This window comes from Oryzias latipes, chromosome 15 (assembly GCF_053564925.1).
Source record: "Oryzias latipes strain Hd-rR chromosome 15, Olatipes_Hd-rR_3.1".
NCBI classification, from domain to species: domain Eukaryota; kingdom Metazoa; phylum Chordata; class Actinopteri; order Beloniformes; family Adrianichthyidae; genus Oryzias; species Oryzias latipes.
Genome location: NC_136251.1, coordinates 11043835 through 11057765, shown reverse-complemented (window position 1 = coordinate 11057765; position 13931 = coordinate 11043835). Strand labels below are relative to the sequence as shown.

Genomic DNA, 13931 nt, shown 5'->3' with positions numbered 1-13931 from the left:
TGTAAATGCGGTTCCAGTTTGAAAATGAAATAAAACTGAAACTGCATTTGTCTATCAAGATTACGATGCACCTGGTTTTTCCCCAATTCCCCATCAACACCTGGGGCCACAGAACAAACAGAGCAGCAGAGTTCAGCTATACAGATAGAAAGACCAAAACCAGTTTTTCAGGAAGCAGTGGTTCATCAGATGTGGCTAAAAAAACCTCAGTCTCAGCTCACACGGAGCTCACAGCACAACACTCGTCGAGTATCACAACTACGTGGACACAAATTAGCACATATCAAAGAATTTCAGTTTTTGGTGCTTGAACAAGACACTCGAACAAACTGTGTGGCTGTGTACAGAAGGAAGCTGATAAGCTGACGGCAAACACAACAAGTCAGTTCCAGGAAGAACCATTCACACAGGGAGGGGGGGAGGGGAAGGCCGCTCGTTCTGTTTCAATGGTTAAGACTTTGCTTTCAGTTTTGTGTTTTTATAGAGACGTTATGGAGATTATGGAGGTCAGGAGGAACGAGTGGAAGCAGGAAGAAAAGGAAGGAGTTGAATTGTTGGATCAGAGACATCGCAATAGCCTAAAGGATGGTTTATCTTTTGAGATATTTTAAAAACCTTCCCAGTGTTTATTTAAGTATCATTATGCAGTTTTTAGCCAAAATAACAAAACATTGTTTTTTAGGACACAGTTTCTACGGAGCAGCAGTAGTTCATTAAAAATTTACCTCTCAGTTGCGGTGTGCAGCAAGCCCACCCCGACTTCCCGTCATACACCTGCTTAGACACTAGCTTGCATTACCTTAAACCCCCAATCTAACATCTTGGTGTTGTGGCAAGCAATGTTGGATCTATCCTAGCGTACATTTTGAAGACAGGAAAAACCAAGAGGTGTTTAATCTAGTCTTCCTCTATTGGATGCATCTGAATGGAGCAGTACAGGGTGCTTGTGTGTATTTCTGTCACAGATAAAGGTACCTTTTTTCATCTGATTCTGATTCACAACAATTTGAATAAAGAAATACTCAGAAAAACAATTTTGAGCTTAACTTTCTTTATACTTTTTTTTTCATCATCAGTAAAATGCCACACAAACATGTTAAAAACACTATTTTCATGGAGTGGGTTCGTAAGTCAAGTTTTGCTGCATGTTCTGAGTTTGAAGGCTCAGAAGTCAATGAAAACCCTGTTCTGTCACCTCGCTCTACATAGCAGGCAGGTGAAAACATGCTCCACAAAGGAGAAGAGACTTTAGTAAAAAGGCAAACTGGTTGATTGCAAAACAGTAAAAAATTCCCAACATTAGTTGTTATGCAACGAAAAGAAATGTGAGGTTAAAACAAGTTTAAAAAGATTTGTTTTCTTACAGGAATTTTACTTCTTTGTCGTCTTTGCAACAAGATCGGCGTCTTTAAGAAAGAGGGCGTTTCCACTGCGAGCTGCAGCCTGATCCTCTGGAGGATCAGATGTCACCTGGTGCACGTTGCACAACAAACATGAAGCTCGCCTCACTGCACTTCTCCACAAAGTGTCAAACGCTAACTATTCTCAGAAAAAAAAGTGTGAACGGTCACGCACATTAAGCTGCTGATTCATGATGACAGACGGGTTTTCTCCAAGCTGCTGTTGTGGTTTTGGAGAAGGATCGGTGCATCACATTAACTGATGACAGAAATCCACAAACTGAGGTTTTGGTTGGGTCAGCTGAGGACCCTTACAGTCAGGTGGAGGAATGTATTTTAACTGTGTTTAAGTCGTTTTTCTTTTTCACATATTTGAAAGTTCTTTTTTGAGATAAAAAAAAATAAAATTAGCCAAAGTTATTAAAAAAAATTTTTACAGTCACATTTATTGGAGAGCTCAAAATGTCTATATAGGTTTACTTCCATTCTTATAGATTTTATTCCAATTATTTTAACTGCGGGTACTTCTACGTAAACAGGTATGAAACCAAATCAACAGCTTTGGCTCTAAACATTAAATGTACAAAAATCCTTTTTTATTATTATTCTTACATGATAGTTCTGATGCAAATAGCCCAAACAAACTGAAAACAAGAGTTGCTCAGTTTTTCAGTCAAGAGCTGCACAACTGCAGGAGAGCAGGCTTAGTTAATAGATGAATTTGAAAAAGATAAACCCGATAGAGCAACAAAAAAAGGTGACACAACAGAGCAGATTACCCTAAAACCAAACACTGAGTGTCATTAACTAAATGAAGATCAGCTGTGGATGATCAACCTGAACCTGGTGAGACTGACAAGAAAAACAGAACATGACAAAAAAAAGACCACAAACCCCAGGCACAGAATTCTAAAGGTTTTCAGTCTTTTAATGTTTGGTTGATGACATCAGCAAACACAACATCTTCCACCTCTATGATCTCATAATTTTCACACAAATGACAAAAAACAGGTTTAGGTGCAACTTGTGAAGAACTGCAGGAACATTCAGAACATTCTTCTGTTTTGGAATGTTCTGCATAAAGCGACTCTATTACTGGGATGTTTGAACTTTGTTGGACCAAACCAACCAACTGTGGCTCCCTAAAACAGGGGTCTGCAACCTTCAACACTAAAAGAGCCATTTGGGTTGATTCTGCTGTGACTAAAACCCAAAAGTAAAGTTTTGCTGTACCTTTTAGAAAAATACATAACTGCCTTGTATTTATGTTACTTTTAAGCTAAATACAAACGAACCATTATTATTATTGGCAAGAATAAAACCAGACATTCATCCAGTTTCTAAACCTGCTAAATCCATTTGTGGTCATAGGGTTGCTGGAGTTACTGTTAGGCAAAGGCAGGGCTCTTCCTGCAGAACCAGTCGTTGCTAATCAGTTGTAGAGACAAAAACAGTAGTTCATCAGAAATTCACCTCTGAGTTGTGGGCATCCCACTTTCTGTCATCCATCTGTTTATGTGCTCTCCCACTAGCTCACACCCCCAACGTAACATTAGTGTTGAAATAAAAATGTAGAGAAATATTGGAGCACTCTATTCGCACAGTTTAGAGTCAGATTCCAGCTCAGATGAGGAAAACAAAGATGTACATGGATCTAGTCGCCCATAAGTGGATATATCAGAATGGAGAGGAGCATGGAGCTTGTCCCACATCCCTGCCAAAGGCTTTTTTTGGTCTGCTCCTAATTCACAACTATTGAAATAAAAAAAAAATACTCAAAAAAGCAATTTTGAACCTAATTTTTTTTTATTTGTCCTCCATCATCAGAAGAAATGTCACAAGAACAAGTTAAAAAGACCAAAAACACAATTTTCATTGGAGTGGGTCTGTGTGTGTTCACCCACCAAATCAGGAGGTGGCCCTGTGACAACCTGAACCTAAATATGAACTTTTTCCGATTGAACTCAGAACTTTCAAAGCAGAAAACTTTAAAACAAGAACTTGATTTAAGACAATGTTTATTTGGGTTTGCATCTATAGACAGAGCTTCCTTATTCTGAGAGCTTCTAGAACTAAAGTTTGAGGTCTTTTTTTTGTTTGGTGTTTTTTTGCATTAATCAATCAGCCATCTTGAATACTGTTTGAGATCTATAAAGTATTAGCAATAAATGCACACTAGGTTTGACAAATACACCAGACACAAATACACACAAAAAGCTTTAGCAGAAAACACTGAATCAGAAATCTTCAATTCAAAGTGGATGTTCAGCTTAAGCTTGAAACCCAGATCCCTTTGTCCCGATACCTTTGCTCCCAGCTTCCCAGCAACACTTTTGATGCATATGGCCTTACAATGATGCCAGCTTTGTAGACACAAGCCTTAAACAGAAAGTGAAGAGTTGTTTTTTAGTTCCAGCCAAGCTTTCTTTGTTATTAATGCTCATTTGGGCAACAGCGCAACCAAATGAGAAGCAGGTGCAACTGCAGAGGATTCACTCAAAAATGTAATGCAGCAAGAATTGAATAAAAGTTGGGATGTAAAAGTAACACAGAAATCAGATTATGTCTCCATCTGCTGGCAATTCTGTTTATGCCACCCTGTTTAATCCGGTAGAGAAGCAGGATTCCTTTCACTGACCAAAGCACATTTTGCAAATAATCACAATATCATGTGATGTTTTTTATCCATTCAATTATGAAGCCGTGTTTTCAAAGTAAAAGCTTGTGACAAGTGTGTTTCAAGTGGCTTTAGGTCTGTTAATGGTTTCTACATAAAAAGAGAAATCCTATCCATTTTTTGAGGGTCATGGGGTTGCTGGAGCCTATCCCAGCCACAGCTGGCACAGGGTACACCCTGAGCAGGTTGCCAGTCCATTGCAAGGCGACACAGGTCAAATCTTCATCCTTCATTGTCCTCGATTGATGTCAAAATGCAAATGTTTTTGAAGAAACAGGTTAAAGCAGATCAATGTTTATTGACAGCACATCAGCAACCAAAAAGTTTCAGATTTAAGATTTGATATATTCATAAATGTAGACATGTTACTCCACCAAAAACCCAAATATTAATAATAATGTGATTCCACTATTTATGCCCCACCAACATTTTATTTGATATGTGAAAGAGAACAGCACTGATTAGAAACAGCAAAGACAGATCAACCTTCAAAAGCATAAAGCTCCAAAGACAAAAATGAACTTTCAATCAGTTGCATCACAGACATGCGCTTTAGGTATACTGCAGCTGCACGGTGAGGGGTTGGTTCATCTGGTGGAATGAAATAAAAGATAAGGAGGAGAACTCAAGAGAAGACCACCGAATCTGTTGGATTCTGTGGTTTACTTGCTGTCCATTAGCAAGTAAACGGAAATCTTTTTTTCCCACCATAGCCAATCCAGTTCTCTTTGCTGGGTCACGGATCAGTCTTTGCCTTCCAGAAAAAAAAGGAAAAAAAGGTTACAAATATACACACCAGAACAATAACAGGATCACTATAAGAAAACCTGGACTTGGCTGATGCTAATTTTAGTTTCACCAAAACCAAGTAAAGGCTACAGACAACAACATTTTGCATGTGCATGAAACAATTTTTAAACATTTAATGATAACTTTTTTTTATTCTTCAACACACGCACGCATTCACACACACACACACACACACACACATTTCCATTTCAATTCAGACATAAGTGACACTGAGGACGTATTCTTGTGTTTTTCCAGCATATCCTGCTCGGACATGTTTTAATTGAAATGATTCAGACATGAGTAATGCAATGATGAACCTTGCAGACACACCAGCCCTTGAGGCCTAGAGTTCTCCTCCTCTATACTAGCTGGAGCCTCAGAAGGCCCAAGACCCTTCTCTATTTTGTTATTTTCACTTAGACATAGAAAGATCACAACAGTTAACACACATTTTATTTTAATTAGTTTATTAGGGCAACAAGAGTCATCTTCTGTACCGTGTCCACTTAGTAATTTGTGTTCTGGTTTCCTTAGTTTTATTCATAATTCTTTTATTTTTACTTTTTTTAATTTATAATTTTGGTTTATATAGGTAGCGGATTTTATTATGATAAATATCATATTTGTTGGAAGCTAGTTTCTTTATATGATAAAGAATATAATTACTCATGTGAAAAATAATGAACTGGTCTCCCTCTTCTGAGCCTGGTAAACTTTATTCCTGCTCCCATTTGATCTATTTATGTGGTGGCTCTTTCACACCAATCTAGTCTCAATTTCAGTCTGAACTTGCTTAGAGCTAAGTGTCAATAAAAAGTGGTTACTTTTCCTACAGGAAAGTAATCCCATATAGTCTTATTGTGTTGATCTCAGCTGTATACTGAAGGAGGTGATCCTGCTAAATACCTGCACGCTCTCACCATGGACCTGGTTACTGTGAGGGAACCTTGTGATTTCAGTCCAGCTAAACTCACAAACCTTGTTTTAAAACTTTCCTTTCCTCTTTGTCTTTGTCACCTTGGGCCAGTGTGCCCCAAACTGCATAGCTCATAGTATCATTCAAGATCTCTGTTATAATAGTTTACATCTTATCAGCAACAAAATGTTGTCAGGAACAGGAGGTGGTGGAGGACACAAAATGTAGGAGACCGGGCTTAATGGCAGAAACTTAGAGATTTAATAAACTTAAACGTAAAAAAAAAACAGAAACAAAAAGTAAGTGACAGCACAGATGACCTAATAAAGACGTAATGAAAACCAGACACTTAATTAGACTGAGGGTGGTTAACTAAATGAAGACCCCTCCATCATAATGAACTTGAAATTGGCGTGACTGACAAAGGGGAACTCAGAACACGATCAAAAACAACTTAAAAACCCATCCAAACCACAAAATCCCTTACAAATCTATCAACATTGTAAACATCTTTTCTTAACACACAACCTCATCAATGAGTAGAATGTGTGAACAAGCATACATCTTCAACCAGAGTACCCAACAAAGTCAGAAAAGTAGCTGGTGGCTGACCTAGAAGTCACGCAATGATGCCATTACCTAATTTGTATATAATATAAATACTCTGTTGAGGAATAAAGAATAACAGCGTGGCATTGGTCCATCTCTGTTGAACATCACGACTGTAAGTGGAATTACCCTCAAATAGAAATGGAGCCGAGTGTTTGTGTTTTAAACAATAAGCATCTGGTGATGCTAAGTCCGGTCAAAAGTGGGAAGAACTGTGACATCGCATATACTGTGTGTAATACTGTCACTCGCTGCTGTGTCATTTGGGGGCAGACTACCCCACTGGCCACCCTAGAGTGCTCTGGGGTGGTCAGAGCTTCGTATCAGCACCCACTAGGAACAGAAATCACTGATCAGTGCATGCCTCACATTTCGGACTCAAAACTCCAGAAAAATGTCTCCTGTGACTTCAAGAGTTATTTATGAAAGAATAAATTGTAAATGGACCCTGGAATGTTGCTAAATAAAATAACCCCTTTGCAAGTTAGCAACAATGCCTAAAACACAACATAAAAAGCATATCCTTTCAATAGCTGTCACACGAATCACCCAAAAGATCAGAGAAATCATTCTGAATGGACTCTTCTTCAACAAACATACAGTCATGTTGGTGGTGTACTTACAGAGATCTGATCAATCACAGGAACACTTTCATCATTTTTAGTCACATTGAGAACAACTTTAGCTCTTCCAGTCAATCCATGTCCTCTCATGTCTGCAGCTTGTACCTCCAGAGTGTACTGAGGATATTTCTGTTGGGACACATATATAAACTGAGTATCAGGAAGGGGGTTAAAGATCACCTTAAGGGTCTTGTGTCTGTCTTTATGATTTTCTTTCTTTGAAACCATAGAGCTCAACAAAAAGGCATTTTTTTCTGCCAAAATGAATAAAAAACAAAAACAGATTAAAAAACATCTGTTGATGTAGAGGAGTTTTTTTTCAGTCAGGCAGAACTATTTCTTGGAGAATCTTACCTGACTGTCCAGCCCTGCAGCCCCCACAGTAATGACCCCAGTGTCTGGGTTGATAGTGAACAAAGAGGAATTGGGCTTCTGTGGATCCTGACTCTGGATACTGTATTTGATGATTGAGTTGTCAGAACCAGGTTCGTCAAGATCTGTGGCATTAACCTGAATCACTTCAGTACCTGGACAGAGGAACATCACACAACTTAATACATAAAGGATATGCTCAAGTTCTGTCCCTATAAAAGACTGCATAAACCTATTATGGGCGGCAGTGGCTCAGACAGTTGAGCAGGTTGTCCAATGATTGAAGGGTCAGCGGTTCGAACCCCACTCCCCCCAGTCAACTGTCGTTGTGTCCTTGGGCAAGACACTTCACCCTCCTAGCCTCTGGTGTGTGAATGTGTATGGATGGTCAGGAGGCCGTAGGTGCGAACTGGCAGCCACGCCTCTGTCAGTCTGCCCCAGGGCAGCTGTGGCTGCATTAGTAGTTTACCATCACCAAGTATGAATGAGGAGTGAATGAATAATGAACACATTATAAGTGCTTTGAGGGTCTGGAAAAGCGCAGATAAATCTAATCCATTATGAAAATGATTAAATATTTTCTTTCTCTGACTGGTTCATGAAATGAATACTTTACAAAACTCCAGACAGTACCTATTGGTGAGGACTCAAAAACTTCTCCAGCAAAGATGTCTTCAGTAAAAACAGGCTTGTTGTCGTTTATGTCGATTACATTGATGACAATCTCTATGGGTTCCTCTGCAGCTGATCCATCCTCAACCACAGCATGAATCAGCAACTGCACACATACACAATTACATGTTCTCTGTCGTCTATGCAAAAGGAGCTGAATTTCCAAAAGAAAATGCAGGTTAAAAGCTATATTGCAGAATGAAAATGAAACTTGAAGGGTAATAATTGGCAATAAATAAATAAATAAATGATCAATGCTGACCATAAATGAAGTGAATACTGCAAAATAACAAAAAAAAAAAAATATGTTTGTGAAAAATGCCACAGCCGGAAAAACGAACCAGCAAAATTGTGTACCACAGTTAATGTGTCAAGCTATGACACCAACAACCAGGTACAGTGGATGGGACATATACCAGCTCTCTTTGATCACTTAGTGTTGCAGCGACTCTACGGCTCTGCTTATCCCTGGCACCCATTGGGATTTAAAAGGAAAGTAAAAAGTAAAGCTAACATCTTGACACAAAATACATTTTTGAAAGAAAAACAACAAAATGCCTATGTATATATTTTTTATTGGGACTGATTTAACATTCTAGACGTGAGGGAGCTGCGTTTGTAAAAGTTGAAAACTTTTTTCCTCCATCGACCGGCACAGCGTATGACGTCACGCCAGAGTGGGGGAGATTGTTGAAAAGTAATCAAAGTTTGAAGTCAATTTGTGAAAATAACGTATATTGCTTTATCACAAGACTAAAACGTCTTGTAGTCCAAAGCCTTGTGAGTATTTTAACGTTTTAATGGTGTCTCTCGCTGAAAGAATGCCAAAATAAGAAGCTCCAAAACAGGGTGAACTTTGGTGAAAATGTTAGAAGCCTCTCCCATTGAAACTCATTATAAGGATGAAATGACCACAAAGTTTAAAGATTTATAGTTCAAAAACTAAAACATATTTGAAAAATCTGAAAGAATTAGACTCAGTTTAAAGTCTTCTGAATAATTTATAGTTTGAATGGTGTCACTAGCTAAAGGTATGTTGAAGTTATAATGGTTGAAAGAAGCAAAGGATTTCAAGGATTCCCCATGTGTCTCAATGGAGGCAAAAATTCTGGAAATCCTGGAATATCTTGAAAAGTTCAAGGGTTTGACCAAAGGTCATAGCTGGAAAAAGCTGAAAGAGCTGAACATTTTAATAGTTGAATGGTTAAAATAGGTATAAATTGTAGAAGGAGTTGAGTGCCAAAGAATGGCGGAAGATACAAAAATAAAGAAAGACAGACAGAGAAACAGGAAAACTATGGATTGAATGCTATATAAAGCATTCAGCCCATTAATAAATTCAAGGTTAAACTTTTCGTTTTCAACTTGTTAAAGAGGTGGATCACTGTTAAGGCAGATGCTGTCATGAATCAATGATACAATGCTTACTTTGTAGAAGTCTTGTTTCTCTCTGTCGAGGCGTTGGGTGACATACAGATCACCAGTGTCCTTCTGCACTATAAAGATGTGGAGAGGATCCTGATCAGCTCCAGGACCGGTGATGCTGTAGGACAACGTCTTTGACTGATCTTTACTGGCTCGAACCTGAACAAAACGCCCAAAATGTAAACAAAAAAGAAAGATAAATAAACATTTAAAGATGAAGTTAACTTTAAAGATACTGAGTAGTAATAATAATGGAAGTAATTGTATGTGTTGGATTAAACTTCAAAAACATTCTTACTTGAGCAATTTTTTGTGGAAAGGGCCCATTACTGTTTTCAGGAATATTTAAGGGTGGGATGACCCAATCTCTCTTCCTCCTCCTCAGCCCCTCAGCAGACTTGATGGCACAAACAATGAAGAAAGAAAGTAAAGACTAAATCAATGTGTCAGTAGTTTACTAAATATTGACTTTCACATGAAAAACTGAGACACTTTGATCACTTGGATCTGTGTTTTTGACTCTAGTTTCACCTCACACTGATGAAGTCAAAAACTCAATTACCGTATTTTCATGACCATAGTCCGCACTGGGTTATAGGGTGCAGTCTCAGTTAGGGGTGCTTTTTCTGTATGTAACACATACAAAAGGCGCAAGGGGTTTTAAGGCGCGGGCACGTTAAAAACACGCACGCTAGTGTGTGTTTAAAAAAGGCAGCGGGAGGAAAACTGAATTGGTTGTGAAGTATTTTTTTAGTCATCAATCAGCATCCAAAAATCCATCAAAGTCCTCATCTTCTGCATCTGAAATGAACAACTGGGCTAAATTTCTATCAAAAACGCCAGGTTCCCCTTTATCACTGTCAGAATCCGTCTCGTTGCCGTGCCGCTCCTCATGAATGACGCAGGCTTTGGCAAAAGTTCGAAGAACAGTGGAAGCAGACATGTTAGCCCAAGCATTTACAAGCCATTCACAAAGTGTGGCGTAACTCGCTCAGCGCTGCCTCCCAGTCTTAATGAAAGACTAAGACTTAGTAAAAGGAGCGGAAGATGGACATTTCATTGCAATCATCTGGAAGCTGCTGCGCCACCGTGGTCCTTGCCCCGATGAAAAGATGACGACGTTTCACAAAACGAATCGACTAACATAGACCTCAATGAAAATGTTCAATTTTCATTTCCACTGCAAGCATTACTGCCTTCAATCGAATGGTGACCGTAGAGACGCAGACTATTTGTTACGTGATGCGGCGCATGTAACAAATAGTCCGTTTTTTGTGAGAAAAGCGATCCAAATCGGAAAAAAAAGAATAATTTTAGGACTAAAAACTGGTTAATATGGATTGCTTTGTAAGTGACCATAGTATAAGTTGGTTAATGGCCTTCAAAGTGTGCGTTATAACTTTTTAACGCACTTCGCGGAAGCAACCGTCCTCCGCATCGCGTCAGACAGTTCAGGCTTCCACGGGGTGCGTTAAAAAGTAATAACGCACACTTCGTTGGTCATTACCCTTAAGTATGTACCACCTAGGTAGGGCGACAGTGGCTCAGGTGGTTGAGCGGGTCGTCCATTGATCGAAGGGTCAGCGGTTCGATTCCTGCTCCCACCAGCCAAATGTCGTTGTGTCCTTTGGCAAGACACTTTACCTTCCTTGCCTCTAGTGTAGCTCCACTGGTGTGTGAATGTGTATGAATGATCCCGGTGATGGTCAGAGGGGCCGTAGGCGCGAACTGGCAGCCACGCCTCTGTCAGTCTGCCCCAGGGCAGCAATGGCTACAACAGTAGTTTACCATCACCAAGTATGAATGAGGAGTGAATGAATAATGGACACAATGTAAGCGCCTTGAGTGTCTTGAAAAGCGCAGAAAAATCCAATCCATTATTATTATTATTAACCAAATAGTACCACATAAAAACACAGTAAGTACCATGTAAGTACGGAGTAGACACAAAAAAGTACCCAGTAAATTCCATAAAAAGTACCATGTAAATACCCTGAAAGTACCCAGTGGTTACACAATAAGTACCATGTAAATACCACTTAAGTACACTGTGAGTACTGTACTTTAAAAGAAAGCGTTACCTGATTTTGTTGTGGCTCTTCATTTCAAGGTTATGACTACAGCAGGCATTCTCATGCTGTTGACTGTGTTGTGCAATTTTTCCACCATCCAACTTGTTCTAACAGCTTGGACTTTAGAAACACAACTTTTGTTTGGGTTTCCAAAAATGGGAACTCAGTAAACTATGTGTTAAATAAAAAGTGTTGTGGTTCTTTCCTTTTTAAAATGTAATATTGTGGTCATTTTTCTTTTTCTGCCAAGTCTGAAAGCAAATTGTTGTAATTAAAACGAAGGAAGAGTTAGAATAAACAGTTAGTCCTCAAAGAGTTTGGATTAAAGATATTAGAGGCTAGAACACTTTTTTTTTACCTTAGACTTCTAATTTTTCTAATGTTACACATGATTATTGCATACTTTTCTTTCATTTAGTGTTTTTTAAAAGGAAAACAATGTATGCATCTGCATGCCACAGAAGTGCATTACTCCCACATAAAAAGACGTACATAAATATCAATGTTTGGGAAAAAAATACAACATTTATCAAAGGAACATTCCAAGCAACCTACTGACAAATGAAGAAGTTCATGAAAGTTTGACTTGAAACGGTTTAATGAAATGGTTTCATTGAAATACCATAAGAGTCCACTTTTTCTTCTTCTTCTTCTGCCAATACAGAAGTAGCTGACACATTTTAATGTAAATTAATAATTTGATGCATTAACCTCACCTGAACACCAATTATCAAAGCTCCCAAAATCATGAACCAAACAGTCCTCATCTTTGCAAGTATTCCTCCTAAGAAAGTTTAAAACAGCATCCAAAAGGTTTTGGGGAAAGGTTTGCAGTGACTGCCAGTTAAGAGCTCTGCAACTGACTGCAGGAAAATCCATACTGCTGTCAGAGCCGCATGTGTGCATGTTGCAATATTGCTTTCTCAACATGCCTGCACTTTAAAAAGAAAAACGTTGATCCAACTTAAATGAATCAATTCAATAGGTAACACCTAATTGCCATATGTTTATTCAACTTAAATATTTATGGCTATCCAACTCAATTTAATAAGTTGATCTAACTTAAATTAAATAATATTATTTATACAAATTAAATTGACACATCTTCTAAAGTTTCAATCACTAGCCTTGTAATTTTCATATCAAAAACCTGAATGTCCCCACAATGTTTCGCATTACATGGCAGGAACTCAAATGTCAGGTACTGTTCTCAATAACAGCAAACCCTCTTTTGTTCCGCACAAGGGGGTTGGTCATCATTCTCTAACAAACTCTAACTCATGGTGCAGGAAGAAATAAACATAACAGTTTAAATTACTAGGTAAAACAGTAGGACAACAAAACCTATGGACAAAAACTCACACTTAAACCCCAATCTGCCCAGATAGGCAAAGAAAATGGTTTCCCATAATTCCTTGCGCTGCTTTAAGTTATGACGTCATGACGCATTGACAGCTTCACACCAAAGTTACACCAACTTAATTGAATTAAGTTGATTGAAAGTTAAATAACTATGTCAGACAACTACTGTTATTTTTAAGTTGAATTAACAAAAAAAAAAAATGTTTTTTTTTTCCCCCACCAAACTAAATAAGTTAGAACAATGTAAAAAAGTGGATCTTTCCAACTACAGCCCAAATACTCTTTTTAGAGTGTGAGGAAACACCCACATGGGAGGACATCTGAACAAGGTGCACACGAAATCTGTGCTTATACAGTTTTGAACACACGAACTGGCAACTGCTATAAGGAAAAAACACTCTAGGCTACTTCAAGAGAAGATCTAGAAGTTTGTATGAATTAAAAAAAAAAATCACAGGCTGTGTCCGCACCTACCCTAATCCCTAACTACTAAAACCCCATATAATGCGGCACTATATAGTTCCCCTCATTTTCAAAGCAATTCGGACACCCATGCTCATTACTTTTCTTTTCTAGGTGTTGTTCATATGGCGCTTGACAAGTAAACAAAGTGGCGCATTACCGCCACCACCTGGTCTGGAGAAGAACTAGTTCTATTTAAGGCGGATTATGACACCTATTTTCCAAAGTAAAAACCTAATAAATATGAGAATTTTACAGAGACTATTTATGAATCTGTTGTGTCATGGAAAACGTGGCTGATTTTTAAATAATAAAATTACAAACACATTGGTGTAGATTTAATTTATTTGTTCAGAAATAGACCGCCAAGTTATTAGTCCATGGCAATGTTTATTTTTTATTTTTGTGCCGCTGAATGATTTACGGGCCCGTGCGAGGAGGCATTTTTTTCTGTAGTTTTCTCTTCTACCTTACAGAAAATAGCTTTGAATATAAATCTGTCTGTGTTCCTGTTGGCAATAATTCAACTGTTTTTCATGAGATCGAAAA

At 38.3% G+C, this 13931-nt stretch overlaps 1 protein-coding gene across 1 annotated transcript; it reads right to left on the bottom strand.

Annotated features, from left to right (window-relative positions):
• Positions 1-4355: 4355 nt before the first annotated feature.
• Positions 4356-12438, bottom strand: LOC101169343 (cadherin-1). Its single transcript, XM_004086173.5, has 7 exons — positions 12275-12438; positions 9785-9883; positions 9490-9645; positions 8023-8167; positions 7372-7544; positions 7018-7146; positions 4356-4831 (listed from the first exon to the last, which is right to left on the bottom strand). The coding sequence occupies exons 1-7, from the start codon at positions 12323-12325 to the stop codon at positions 4814-4816; spliced, it is 771 nt and encodes a 256-aa protein (XP_004086221.1). The 5' UTR covers positions 12326-12438; the 3' UTR covers positions 4356-4813.
• Positions 12439-13931: the final 1493 nt, after the last annotated feature.